Source organism: Poecilia latipinna, unplaced genomic scaffold (genome assembly GCF_001443285.1).
Source record: "Poecilia latipinna isolate Pla-1442-1.1 unplaced genomic scaffold, P_latipinna-1.0 Scaffold899, whole genome shotgun sequence".
Classification (NCBI taxonomy): Eukaryota; Metazoa; Chordata; class Actinopteri; order Cyprinodontiformes; family Poeciliidae; genus Poecilia; species Poecilia latipinna.
This window is the reverse complement of record NW_015113515.1, coordinates 69,931-85,268: the sequence shown is the minus strand read 5'-3', so window position 1 is coordinate 85,268 and position 15,338 is coordinate 69,931. Positions and strand designations below refer to the sequence as shown.

The 15,338-nt window shown below is 36.4% G+C and overlaps 1 protein-coding gene across 1 annotated transcript in view; it reads right to left on the bottom strand.

Annotated features, from left to right (window-relative positions):
* The window catches only part of LOC106957382 (CUB and sushi domain-containing protein 1), a gene marked incomplete at its 5' end in the record, with an annotated part of 204,511 nt that overhangs the window by 155,507 nt on the left and 33,666 nt on the right, over nt 1–15,338 (bottom strand). The window contains 2 exons of the mRNA XM_015048702.1: nt 6,393–6,514; nt 11,477–11,601. Of these exons, the coding sequence (XP_014904188.1) occupies nt 6,393–6,514; nt 11,477–11,601 (247 nt within the window). The remainder of the gene's footprint in view (nt 1–6,392; nt 6,515–11,476; nt 11,602–15,338) is intronic.

Genomic DNA, 15,338 nt, shown 5'->3' with positions numbered 1-15,338 from the left:
GAGATCTTACTAACTAGGATCTGAACACATTAGTGATATGGGTTTTTTAATAATAATAATTAAAACATTGACCTGGTGAAATTAATTGCATAAGGTTTTGCACCTTTTAAACTGTATTTTTAATTGTATAATACATAGAATATTAATGCTGTAAAACAAAAATTTACAATAAGTGCACCTTACTGATATGTTAACTTCAAAACAATTTTTCAACTGGTAATCAGTTATAGCTAGGGCCACTGTCTTCAGTGGTGCAGTTTATGCTTTCAAGTAAGAATTTTACTTAGTGTTTTTTTTGTTTTTGATGAGGTACCCATAAGGGCAGAACATCGACTCGGCAGGAAATTTAATGCTTTTGATTGTTGATTCAATGTTGCATGACTCTGTGTTTTTGTGTTTAATGATGTAAAGCACTTTGAAATGCCTTTTTGCTGAAATGTGCTATGCAAATAAAATTTGATTGATTGATATAAAAATGTTGCCTTTCTATATGCTATGTATGCTATTATCCCCTATCAAAAAAAAACAAAAAAACAGCTCCATATGAGATGACTTGTGAAATGGTAAACTGATGACCGGATAACAGATGACCACACAGCCAGCTGATGAGGGCATGGAAGGCAAAAATGTTGCTATAAACACACAATGAACTTGTCGCTTTAAAGGGCACCTAGACATCACAGATCACTGAACTTCATTAAAATACAGCATATTCATTAGCAGCAGTTATGAGTCACATGTGTCCAACCCTTTTCCTACACTCATTTAACACAGTGTGCTCAGTATTGACCCTACTGACCATCAATCTGCAACACTTTTGGTTCCACAATGCTTATTAGATTTTTGAACCTCCGATGGACGCAAGGTTTTCCTTGCCGGCTTTGTTTGTACGATTGATGTGAAACTCTCCCGTTTGCTCCATGTTGAGTTCAAAATCCTCCTGTTAACAGTCTAAGCCCTCCATAATTATCTCTGCTTTATGTTAGTCAACTCCTTCACATTTACACACACGCAAATAGCTATTTGTATTTAAATGTTTTTGTTTTTTTCTCTTTGCAGCACTTTTTAATTTTACGTTGCTAATGTAAGGCATCCATGAGAGTCTTGAAAGGTACTTATACATAAAATGTATTATTATTTTATTAAGTTGAAAAAGGGACTTGCATTTGCGAGTTTATGGCTGACCTGCTTTCTGATTTCAGTTGTCAACACTTTGCTGAAAAGGAGTCCTTTTACGCAGAATGGTCTCTACTTACTCTAAACTTGTAAACATCCACTGGTTTATACAAATCTTCAGGTTAATTTAGGAGCTGCATAAAGGACTGCCTGTAAAAGCCCGTATGTGTTTCGCTAAAAAATGACCTCTGCTAGTTCTAATGATCAACACCATGGTTAGCGATTTCTCCTTGCTCTTCTAAGTAGTTACTGATATCTATAAAAGTAGTTATTTAAACCAAATTGGTTTAAGCAGTGACTTATACAAAGTACAATTTAGAGATAAGGCAAAGACTGCCTCATGAATGGTCAGTGAGGCAAACAAAAACCAAAATAGTAATGAACCACAACGTTCCTTTAAATGTTGTTTACAGCTTTGATAAATAAGCTAAACAGATGCAATAGCAGAAAGGTGCCCTATTTAGACATGCATAACAAAGCACTGCGTTTTGGGCGTTTTCTGCTCTTTAATGAAAGAGCTTGAGCACTGATGCAAAACAATATACCGCTACTGAATTATGCTGGATTTTAACACATCCTGGCTGCTGCCTTTATTGTTCTTTATTGGCCTCACTTCCTGCATCAAGTAAAAATTAAGGGAATCTGACTGAATGTCACATACTGTGTCGGCCTTATGTTGAAGTGATAGCAATGATGCTCACATGAAAATAACCAACCAACCCTGCGCGCACGCAAACACACACACACACACACGCACACACACACACACAGTTCTGCAGTTGCTAATTTGTATTCATCAGAAAAAAGACAGCAATGATTAGAGGTTTAAAGGGGATGTGAGATGATGCGTTTCAAGGGTGCGTGTGTGTGCGTGTGTCTGTGAGCAGCAGGAATGCTTCATATTTGAACAAAATAATTATCCGCTCTACACTGATGAATCAAATGACTGACACACACAATAACACACACGTACACACGCGCTGTCAAGTCCTTTTTCTTCTGCCCACCCAAGTTATTCCTCGCTATGACCCGAGAGCTGACAGTTCACCGTGCAACATATTTTTCACAATCGCTGGCAGTTAGCAATTAAGCTGGCAGACAGAAAACACACAGTCAACATTCATAAACTCAAACACAACCTCTCGTACACAAATAACAACAGAGGCAGAAACAAAAATAAAAGCACAGTCACCGTGTTTTTGCCGAGAGGCTGACAGACAACAACAAACCATATTGATTGAGGAGCTCTTATTCAAAACTTAACAAGGTTACACACACCAGCTGGCATTACTTATTGGTCATTTAAACTCGTGAAAGTGAAACTACATAAAGAAGAAAAAGGAAAAAGAAAAGGTATGCACACTTCAGTAAGAACAAAAAAAAAGTTTTTTCAGCATTGAAACACATTATTGATGAAAGAAGTCATCTGGAATAAAAACCTGACAGAGACACTGTGAGTGCAGGAGTAAAGAAGAGCAGCACACCAACAAAGACTGACACATAAGAGAAAATAGAAAGGCAGAAAGGTTTGCATGAATATAGTTATTACTCATTTTAATCAATCCTCCAATACAAAAAACTAAACCCTTATGTTGAGCCGTCCATCAACACAAGGCAAGTCCTTGAGATCCAACATCCTGGAACTTCTACAAGTTTCCCTTCTACAGCACACCTGAATCAAATGAATGACTCGTAACCAGGTCTCTAGAGAGCTGAATGACTTAATACTGATGAGGGAATTCAGCCATTTGATCCAGATGTGTTGAAGGAGGGATGCATCTATAACCTGAAAGATTGTAGCTCTAGGACTGAACACCCTATATCTAACCTAAGATTAAACATTTACCATCATTAAACATCTTATTCAAAACTTAAATCTCTTCGAACTAGTCACAGGTCACCCCTGCACATGGTTGTACCCGTGAGTATAAAAAGCATCAACTCTTCTGTTTTGAGAATATGCCAGGAAGAAAAAAAAAAAAAAGACTTTGCAGTTGTGTTTGAAAGTATAAGGAAACCAAAATTTCCTTATACCAAATTAAACATTGGTATAAGTTTCTTTCTTCTGCCTTTACTGCTGAATAAATTAAGTTTGTCCACCAATATTGATTGAAAAAGAATAGCATGAGGATACCTCAGACAAATCTCCTACTCTTTTCTAAAGGGACAGATAAATTTGATGAGAAAAAGTAGTGCATTAACAGCATCATCAAGGTCAAGCAAAAATACACAAGAGACTGATATATGTTGAGAAGTTTAAAAGGAGGATTATGCCATAAAATAACATCCAAAACACTGAGCATCTCGGAGCACTGTTCAATTTCACACATGGCGCCTAGAGAGGGCCGACCCTAAGATTTTACCAGGAACATTTGTACTGGATGCTATGATTAGGTGCAAGAGCAATGGGTTCTAAATAAGTGCAGATGAAATAATTTTCTGATTGATATTTGTTTAAAGAATTTAATCCTATATTATTATACCTTCCACCTGTAAATTATGCACTAAATTGGGTTGGTCTGTCAGATACGATCACAATAAAATACGCTGAAGTTTGAAACAGTAATTTGCCAAAATGCCAAAATGTTCAAAGTTAGTTTTGAAAAGTACTGCATTTAAAGCATCAAACCGTTTTTGTTATATCCTACAAAAGTCACTCCAACAATGCATTTAATGATGGCCTCCTTTAAAAAGACTAGAGGCTGACGTCTATCAACGTGAACATGTAACTGTAAAAATCTTATTGAGATTAGATTAGTGAAGGTAAGGGGCTGAAGAAAAAAAGGAAGCAGAGTTTAGCAACACCTGAGAAAAATGCGATTGAGCAGCCTTTTACGATAACAAGGCAGGCTAAGATGGGAGCACATGCAACAATATACCAAGAAGAAAGACAATCTAGGTTGCACTGAGTGTGTGGTTTGTCTCATGAAAAAAATATGTTGAAGACTAAATTAGAAATCAGTAAAAAATGTCTTAAATTGCATGCTATAATAAGGCAGAATTTCAAGTTTGCAAGAAAAGTTGTGAAATAAATGTATCATAATTTAAAAATGATTTGATTTTATCAAAAAAAACCAAAAAAAAACATTGAGTATGTGTTCAAAGGAAGTGTACCTGCATACTCAAAAGACTAAGTTGCTTTTTAATTGTTTCTTTACTGGTTCATAGGTTGAAATGGACCCATTGACTTACATGTAAGTATTTTGAGGGGTTAAATCTTACATGCATAGGTATATAACAAGCAGAAAAAAAAAGCATTACATCTGCCATAAACTCAGATAAAATAAAATAAAAAAAAACGTGCATCTAAAATATTGCATATTATATATTATTATATTGCATGGTTATCATCTGACACCAAGCAGATTCACAATATACAAAATTTTGCCATGAGGTGTGAAACACATCAACACAGGACTTTAATCAGTAATTCTGAAACAATGAAAGACGATCTAGCATACCCACCAGTGTAAACTGGTAGGTGCTGGTATAAATCAGATTAGAGACTTCATTAGAGGCTCATAGCAACGTGGATGATATAAATCTGCACAGTAATACAATGAAACTGCGTCATGGCCTGCCACAAGCCCTTGGCCACCTTGTGAAGAGCCATTTCTCTCCGCCAAGGTCAGAAAGACACAGTAGGGAGAACAAAAAGTCATTTTCTCTCCACTCTTCAGCCTGGCTTTTATATTTTCTGTGGTCTCTCTTCAATTATATCTCACAATTTCTCAGCCCCAGTCTTTGAGGGCTAAGAGGTGAGCTGACTCCATTTCTATCCATCTTTAGAAAAAACTTGGGTGTCACATGTCAAGTACCATCCTGGACATTCAGTCCATTTTTCCTCTCTTCCTTAGCATGCCTACGCATGTAAAGTAGCTGGCTAAATATTCTGCCGCATTTTTATTTCTCTTTCCTGTAAGATTCTCTGTAGTTTTCAATGAACTCAGTAACAACTTATTCTTCTTTTTGACTTATCCATCTCTCCTCTCTCACCATTTTCAAGCTTGTCATTATAAAGCTGTTGAAAGGAAGAAAGAATACAAAGAGGGAGAAACTGGATTGTAAAAGTGTAGTGCAGAGGAACGGGAGTTAGGGAGAGAGTAAAAATCACAGAAGTACGTTGGGAAAAAAATAATGGGTGGTGTTGTAATGTCATATGTTGGGTTTAGGAGGCACCAAGAATCCATCAGGACTTTTCTACACGTTCATATTTACAATTCAACTTTCTGCTGCACTAAGGAGTCGGTTTACTTACAAAGGCATTTAATCTGGATATTTTTTCACAAATAATTAAAACAATGACAGAAGCTATTTGATAATTGAATGTTTTTATTCCCGGCCGCATTTTTTTATTTTTTTATTTTTTAATTTTAATTGCTAAATTTCTCTTTAAAATGATTAGGTGCTTATCAAAACGGCTGGTAGATTCTGGATTTCAAAGTATTAATGCAAGTGAACTCTGTTTTGTTACCTTTTCTGTTGCGCTCTGGTGCATCTCCGAATTTCCATTTACCACCAAAAGACTGAAGCATCTTTTTCAGTCACATCTGGCCCCATTAAATCACACAGCTACAGACTTTCAGGGTTTTCCATTTAATGAAAACATTTTCTGTAATGTTTGCTTTGGCTAGAAACACCACCCTAAATTCAGGGTATAGGGGAAGTGAGCTCAGTGCAAAAATAAAACGTCTGCCTTCCTCTTGTAAAACTGCATTTTCATTTGTTTTTGCCTAATCAAAACTTTGGGGATATTCAAGTTAATCATCTCTGAAGGATTGTACAACGTGTGTAAATTGCATCTCAGCCTTTCATTTCTGTGTTGATGACATAGTAAAGTAATGCTCACGTGCCACCTTTAGAGTGCGTCAAAGGCCGCATGCATACTTGATGTTCACCTAAATTTCCTTGAATTCCTCATTTACCGAAAACACGATTAAGGCAAGACAGAAGCGGTTTCAACAGTTTGACTTAGAAATCCATCGTATTATATGTTAAATGCACTGCAAAGTCCATCAAAAGAGTGGAAGATCAAATTTTCAGATGTTTGTTATGAAGTAGGCCTTACAGTATGTCCTGTGAATGCTGATTTTAAACCATATAACAAAGAAAAGTGAGGAACTCTGACTAGGTCCTTTAGTGTAAGGCGAGCCATGTGTTACATGAGTTAGAGCAAAGCAACTCAAATAAATTTAGGATGAATTCATTTTGCTTACCTTGTCAGAGTCCATTGCAGTGATGACCCACACACAGTGTGCATTGTTCTCATACTGAACAGGGTAGTTAGGAGATGTTATCACCCCTCTGGGCCCTCTCAGATTACTGCCACAGGTACGGGCTACAAGAGAAATTTGAGATAAAGGTAATCACTCACAGGCTAATTATAGTTAACCTTAAGCAATAAAAAGAAGATGAGAGAAAAAACAAACAAACAGTAAGCCCAAAGGTATCCTTATGCTTATTCCAAATATTGACATGTTTCTGCACATGTGTAGTCTCAGTAAACAATTTATTTTATTCACTAATTTTCTTGCTATGCTGGAAAAAATATATATTTTTACACTATTCCTAACATTGTCATGTTGCTGGTTAAATAAATTTTACAAAAAAATGGTTGTTGAAATTAGTTTATTATTAGTAATAGTATCCAGAATCAGGTAAAAAAAAAAAAAATCAGTTTGTCCTGTGCTTAGAAACACAACGATTCAATTCTGTGAAAGGCTGTATTTTTTGTTTCGCTGTGATTTTCTTTCTCTTTAATCATAAGAATTTTTTTTTTTTTTTTTTTTTTTTGCTTTAAAATATTTTTGAAGTTGTTAATAGTTGAAAAGCACAGAATCTCTTGTTTGGGAATAATTAAGAACTGTTAAATATGAATAAATAAAAAAAGCAACTGTCAATGCTTGTATGAAAATTCTTACCATTTAAGTTGAATAAGTACTAAATAATGCAGTAGTTGCAGTATTTTAAAATAATACATATATTTTTTTAGCATTTTAGAAACTTAAATTAGCAACCATGACACAACTATTGTCTACTATTGTAATTATTACAGATTAAAATTACAGCAGACTAACAGACACTCGCCCCACTAGTGACACCAGGCTTGAGAAGCAAATTGACGGACGGGACAGAGGTTCAGATAACAATAAAGACAGACAGAAACCGAAAGATGGTGCTGTGAAAATGAACGGAATGAAAAAGGGAAATAAGTAAGAAAAACCAGGAGGCAAAAAAGAAACAGAAAATGCCAAGAGAGAGAGGGGGAAGAGAGGAGAGGAATCCAGATGACTGATCAGACTGTTAATTAGAAAAGAGAGCTGAACCACATTTTGACACACACAGCTACACGGACACACAGAAACACATTCATTGCAATTCATCTTGGAAACCAGCTTCTAATTAACAGCAAAGTCTCAGCAGAAAACGAGAGAGGCTCACGGGTTTGAATCCCAGAAGAGTGATCACACCAGATAATACAATACACCAGAGCTCCAGTGTACAGAAGACATTTTTTAACCTCTGCCTTTCCATTTTCTCTAACAGTTAATCCATTGATTTAGGCTTTTGTTACTCTCCAGGTTTCCCTTTCAGAATATATCAGGCTCTTCTGGTATTATTGTGACTGAAATCTAAGCAGTTAAATAAAGGTCAGGAACAATAATTACTGGTTAAGTTTACAGAAATTTGAGACATAAATGAACAAAAATCACATCTGCTTTCCACAAAGGAAAGCAGGTATATATATTGCTACGGCTTTCATAATAATTTTATAGGCTCTAGGACAACATATCCGTTTAATTCACTAAATCAAAAACACATATTGTAGTCTCTGCTCTCTTTCCTTCTTAAATGTGAATTTACACCTTTAGTATTCTGTAAATGTTTTGACAATCTACAAAATAGACCAATCCTACTTTTATATATTGCATTTTTTTATCTGTTATCCACAGTGACTGCTCTAGATCGGCACCAAACCAAGCAATACTAAACGGATAAACAGGTAAAGACAATACATCAATGAATGCATGGATGTATTATTCTTTTTGGTCATTTGAAATGCAAATTTCAGTTGTTTGTCTCCTTTAAAAAACATTTTACTTGATCATATTTTAACTGAATTACAAAGAAAAACAAACAGAGACATTTCACATCAAAGTTTTAAGATGACGCTAAATTTGGATTTTTTTTTTTTTGTTTTGTTTTTTCTTTCCACATTTCAATCGTTTCTGACAGGATGAGACAGTATCATGACTTTAGGCATGTTTCCGAGGTCAGTGACAGTCATATATTCACAATACAGGCACACACACACAAACACATGCAGATAATGGTACACACATGCACCATAACATGATGTGACAGGGACCCTACAGTATGTGTCTGAGCGCAGGGACTGGCTGTCTGTCAAACACACCAACAGTTCAAGGCCAATACTTCTGCAGATATTAGATGTGTGACATTATCCCTTGGACATTTGCTGTCAGAGCAAGTGTGTTTGCGACTGCATGTGCTCAAACACTTGGGTGTGTAAAACCAGCCGTCTGCCTTTTCATTTCGTGGCAATAAACCTAACAGGGTGTTGTCAGTAAACATGAGAGCAGTTTGCATCATCGCTCTGCCACGTCAATAAACAAAATCATGTAAAGCTAAACGATATTGTTTTTCATGGCTCCTCAGAAATACATTTATACAACACTTGTAATCTCAAATAAAAACTAAACACCATAACCATTTACAATTTAACAGGTTTTCAGATGCAACAATTTGTAATACAGCACATTGCAAATGAGGATTAAAATGCTATTAGATTGCTCAGCGAATCGTTTTCCTCTGCAAGGATTTTGGTAATGGTCACTGAGAGTGCTTAAATTAACAACTTTTACATGCTTTAAAAATATACTGGTTTAACAAACAATTCAGAAGAATTACCTTAGAATCATACACAAAGTCATCACAAAACATTCAAAGCAGCTTTTCTGCAATATGTTCGCTATCATAAGCAACGTTATGCTCTGAAGAAACAGGACTATTTATTATTTTAGCTACATGTATTATTTGTGTGGCTACATTCTGATAAAAACGACATTGGCATGTAATTCCAATGCAGCAGAGGAACTATTAAAAATACATTTAAAAATGTATGATGTCACATTTGGATTGCACTGCTTTGCTTCATGGGGACCCTGCAGGACTTTCTTTCTTTCTTCAAACTTGGATTTGTCTCGTCGAAGCTGAACTTTGAACAGCATCATCTAGTCAGGTCACAGTGAGGGAAGTAAATACTGTAATATCATGTCTAAAATCTTCTTGAGGAATAAGTTTCATCAACATATCGCTCTAAAAGCATTTTATGATGCGTAGCACCAAAGACCTCTCTCAAGAACTTTGCAACCTTTTTCTTGCAAAGTGCGCTGACGAAAACGGTTACAGATGATTCAAAACATCTCAGCGATGCACCATGAACCAAAGAGACTATAAGCTGGAAGAGCAAAGAGCTTCGTTTTACCACAAACAAGTCAGACACTCTTTACACTATTTTGGACAGAGGAATCAGCAAAGTTACTGATCCCAATAAAACAATAAATAATGCATTCAACAACCTCTACGCATATTCACTGCACCAAACTTAGTTGCATTTGCAAGTTTGTCTTTATGTTTGCTGTGAAACAATGGACAAGCCAGTAAAATGCCAGGAGAAAATTCTGGTCAGATGAGGCCAAATAGGGACTTTTTGGATATTATTTCATACATCATTTGGAAAAAGAATAGCGCTTGATGTCACCAAACCAACAGCTATTGGCAAAATATACTCAGACATTCTCAGAAAGAATGAAATAGGATTTTGAGCAAGGTTAAGTTCTCTCAAGTTGTTCCAGAGGAGGAAAGTAAAGCAGCTACAGTGGCAAAACTCAATCTATCTCCATCTTGATCACATTAAAAACAATTGAAAAGATTCAGATACGAGAAGCCCTCAAAGCCTTCAAGATATGAAATAAACTTGGGCCAAAATTACAGAAAGTTATTTGCAATGTCAGTCTAATAATCTTTGCTGTAGTATGTATATATTTTTTTTACTAAATATAAAATACAATAACTGGTCAATATTTTTGTTATTATAATTAGTGCTATAAAGCTTCTTTAATTATTATTATTTTTTTTTAAATAAGAAGTTTTAGATGAGGCAGGTACTTTTGCTAAGGTCTTTCCAGTAATGCCTGACATTTAGAAATTGGTAAAAAAAAAAAATCTAACTTGTCTCTTTGCAACATTCTTTTTAAGTTTAATTGGTATGGGCATTGTTTCATTATTTTAGCACATCTAAAGTTTTCCGTTTATGTGGGGTTTCATGTGGATAACAGTTTGGCTGTTTTCTGCACGAAGCAGCGAGAGTTTGACTGAAAAGTCTCTCAATATTCAGTGCTCGTCACTTCAGAATAAAATACCATTTAATGTTGTTAAAATGAACTGCACTCAGTAAAAGTTCCTCCAGGTAAAGAGCATGCTTGTGATGTTCAAAGTGCTCCTGAATGTACTAACTTCTAATCTGTTTGCACGTTGGTTCGCACCTCTTTTGGCTGCCATTTTCTTTCACACTGAGCACAGCTTTCAACAGAATAAAATGGGAAGATTTATTTTTACAATTATATCGCAAATTAATGGATTCCTTGATGCTGAAGATATTTATAGACATGGTATTTGACATTTGCATACATTTCATAGCATTTGGCAGCTTAAACTGATTTATCGGTATTTTTGCAAGTTGCTCTGGTGATAACATTTAATACTATTACATTTAAGAATTTTTTAAAACTTTCTTTTGCTTAGTACATATTTTTTCTCTTTCAGAAATTAATTTGTTTAATTTGAAACAATATCTAATAAAACAATTAAATGACCCAAAAACATTACAAGATGTTTATTTCTATTTATACTTCTTTGCCGATTTAGATCTATGGTAATCTTCTAACATTGTTAACATTTGTCTTCTAACTACAAAATGTATTAGCAAGCCTTTAGCCAGAGCCAGAGCCATGACTTGAATCTGGTGATCTGTCATTAAAGATTTTCCCACTGGTTATTAAGAAGGGTGTAAATGATTACAACATGCCATTTAAAAAGAAAGTTAATAAAAACAGATGTGTTTTCTTCCAGTGTTGATACTTTTTATAGGTAGTTTGATTATGTTAAATCTAAACCTACCAAGAGGTACGAATAATTTGGTGCCAACAGCTTTGACATCTGCGACACACCTAAAGAAATAAAAACTTGTTTCAGTGAGAATCATGTTATAACTTACTTCTGCAGATGGGTCTGTGGTCGCTCCAAGCAGCCAGAGTGTCAGTGACCCGTTGACAAGTGATACTTTTAGATCCATGCAGAACATAGCTGTCATCACAGCTGAACTGGACACTTGAGCCGACCCTAGAAACAACATCAACAACGTGTTAAAAAGGAGTGTGAGAGTGAGGAATGTGAGAGTGAGAAAGAGAGTGAGATTTCAGGCTTTACAAAATCACTGTGAGGAAGATGGACGTTTTTCCATCATTGGTAGATTGAGGTTTCAAACCACCTTTTCCAAGGGTTTCTTTTTGTTTGTTTGAATCCTGTTCAGTCCACTTGTCATGGTTTTTGTCTCTTCACTTTCCTGATCCACCGTGATTTCTGCCAGAAAGTCTGTATGGGACCTGTTGTGTGAATCTTGATGTCTCAACCCGGATGATGCACTACAATCGGTCACTTTACCAAAAATTCATAACACACGCTATGATTTACGATAGTGTGTGTTATGAGACAAATGAGACACAGGGACATGGGATTTACCTTATTTTCCAGACTATAGAGCACCTCACTATAAGCCGCTCCCAGAAAGTAAAAAAATAAATAAAAAACTAAAAAAAATAAAAACTGGAAACGTACATACATAAGCCGCACCGGGCTATAAGCCGCTGATTTCTCTGCCGCTCTCGGTTTTCCATAAGGACGCACCTCTGCATCTCCAATGCCGAACCGTGGATTTGTTCAGGTTGAGTTCACGTGCAACGGCTCTATTTCCCTCCTGTACTGCCAGATCGACAGCCCTCAGCTTAAAAGCTGCATCATATAAACTTTTTCGTGTGGTTTCCATGATGGGGTTTGAGTTTGAAAACATTTCTCTGCCATGCCTGCTGCTAGCATGTGCTTGTTCTAAATGAAAATGAGCACTTTCTTCTTTGATTTACAATTTTGACTTTAAAATGATTCACTTCCTGCTAAAGAGCCCCCTGGTGGTTGGAGAAACATCCACAGAAAAGCCACACCGGGCTACAAGCCGCATGGTTCAAAGCGTAGGAAAAACAGTAGCGGCTTATAGTCCAAAAAATACAGTAATGCCCTCTCTAACTGGCATCTCAATAAATTTTATAAATGATTAAAATGTGATTGTCAATAAAAGCTTTGCTTGGCCTGATAACGATTTCAGGAAATAGAGTACAAATAAAATGTCTTTCGTTTACATATGTGAAAAAAAGTAGCTCAGCTACTTCTGATGTTTAGCGGACAGAAGGCAAAGAAAGATTATCATTATACAATCACTTCTGCCTAAATAAAATAATGTGTCTATTTTTGCTTATTAGATGACAAGCACCAAGGGGTAACTCACTGTATTTGCCAAACAATTTTTTAGTGGCTAGACTCTCAGATAAGAACCCTCCCTTGCAGTTCTTTGTGTGTGGCCCCTGCTTGACTGGACCCTGGAGAGAGGAACTGGGACATGAAAGCAGCCCTGGAGTTTGACCTGAGGCTGTAGCACAGCACAAGCAGCATGTGAACACATCGAAGCAAGGTTGCCTGAATACCCCAGAGTTACTAGACAGTTTTCTACAAACTAATAAATATGTAATAGTACTACAAATCATGTCGTATAAGAAATGGCAGATATTTAATTTTGATCCAATGGCCTTTGTAGGATCTGTTTCTGTGTTTTAGTTATCGGTATTTGGATAGCACTCATTGGATCCAGTCAAGGCGAAACAAAACAAAACAAAAACACTTTGCGAATCCTTCTACACACAGTTTGCAGACCTGGATTTTAGCCTGAAATTTCTCTCCACAGAGACTTGTCTTGGAGCCTTTGCTGTCCTCAGTCACTACTGTACTGAAATATGAATTGTTGCTCTTGAGCAGGATGTCTCAGGAGAACATTTGGTTACAACAACTCACACTATTTGGTAGAAGTACTTCAAAGCAGGAGGATTTTACCATAATCTTAACTGTATTAAATGTAATTACATTCAATGGTTAACCACAATATTGAATATTTTTCTTTACTGTTTGCTGTGAAACTGGCAGGCTAGATGAGGACAGCGTTAATCAGCAAAGATCAAGTAAACAAATCTTCCAACCGGATTACCAAAAGGTGTGTAATCCAACACAGGATGGAAATTGTCAAAACAAAGCCACAAGAAGTCCTGTTAAGTTTAACTCAAACCACGTAAGGGGAGAAGCAGGTATGTGCTCTGATTGGGTGAGATCAGAATTTTATTTTAATGCAAACAAGAATAGAGAAAAACTAACAATGCATATTGTCTTAATCACACCATCCCCTTGTTAGAAGAGGTCAGGGCAAGCATCATGCAGCATGTGGTGAGAAGCTGGTCAGAGCTGACAGGGGAATAATGAAAGGAAACCTGACACAGGCTGCAAATGACTTAGCAGTGGGCTGAAGTTTACAATCCAGCAGGACAACGACTCCAAAAATAGAGCCAGAGCTGCAATGGAATGGTTCTGATCAAAGGATATTCCTATAATAGTCAAGGTTCAGACTTAAATCTATTTGAGAGTCTGTGGCAAGACTTGAAAATTGATGTTCACAGATGCTCTCCATCCAGTCTGATTGAATTAAATTTCAGCCTTATGATGTGCAAGGCTTGTCGGAACATACTCTGAAAGACTTGCAAGCTCTAACTGTGAATACAAATAGACACACTCCTCGCAACACGCTTTATCTATTTGTAAAAAAAAAAAAAAAAATACTTGGAAATCATGAATCCCGTTTTTTCACCTTAATATTACAGAGCTCTGTGTGGGGTTCATCACAGAAAAGTTCACTAAAGTCTTAAACCTAAATTGTTACAAAATGTGAACAATTTTAAGGTATATTAAACATTTTGGAAATGTATATTTCCATGTACGGCAATGTCATAATTTATTTACTCATTCTAACTTGTGAGCACTCATATTTGAAAATGTTGAAATGTCATGGCTACGTGAAATAAAAGATCATCTCTGCTCGAGGATCTAGTTTGCTCCCTGCTCCTCTGAAAGAAGGAGGCGCCATTTAAAAGCATCAAATAGTTGCTGTCATTAATGTTAATAAACTTTTCAGCTTTCACCGACGTGAAATTGTTATTCTTTCTCAGCTCAGTGCCAGCAGGCTTCTCTGATCTTCGGTCTTCAGACCACAGCCCCGGTTCACTGGCACGCTCAGTGGTGTGGTCTGTTTTTATTAGCTCCTAGCACCGCTTGAAACCAAAACTCTGACAGTGTAAAAAGAAAACAGTGAATCTTTCTCGGAACCTCCTGCTGTAGTTTAGGCTTTATGTTGTTTTGAACAAAATCAGATGTGATGAGATAAGAGGCCAGACAGACTTTGGATCAGCATGCGACCCTGACAACATAAGAATGCTAATTGGGTTCATGTAACAGAGTAAAGTGAGCTCCACCTTCGACCCGACAAGCCTACCTTACCACTTTGTTTACATCTGTTTGTTAATTGCAGACAATTATTTGCTGTTCTTTAGGTGACACAAATCAACCATCAAAAGACTTGTCTGACTAACAGGCAACAGATCTTTTTTTTTTTTTTTAGAGGATTTAAAAGGCTAAAAATATAAATTAAATCAAAGGTTCTTTAAGTCTCGGTGGTTATATCACATATCCCACATCTAAAAGCTAGTGCTTTAACAACAACACGTCCCCGGCAAACCTTGATTATTTTTATAACACTTCAGTCTCCGTTGGTTAGTTTGTGTGGGTGGTAACAATTTCACGTGGGTGGCAAGTGGCACAGGACGTAGATTTTGCCTGCAGAACATTGCAGAGTGAACAGTAATTAATTTTACCTGCCAGTGGTCAAAGCACCTGTTTTCTTACATTTTAATGATTTCATTACCAACTTCAGG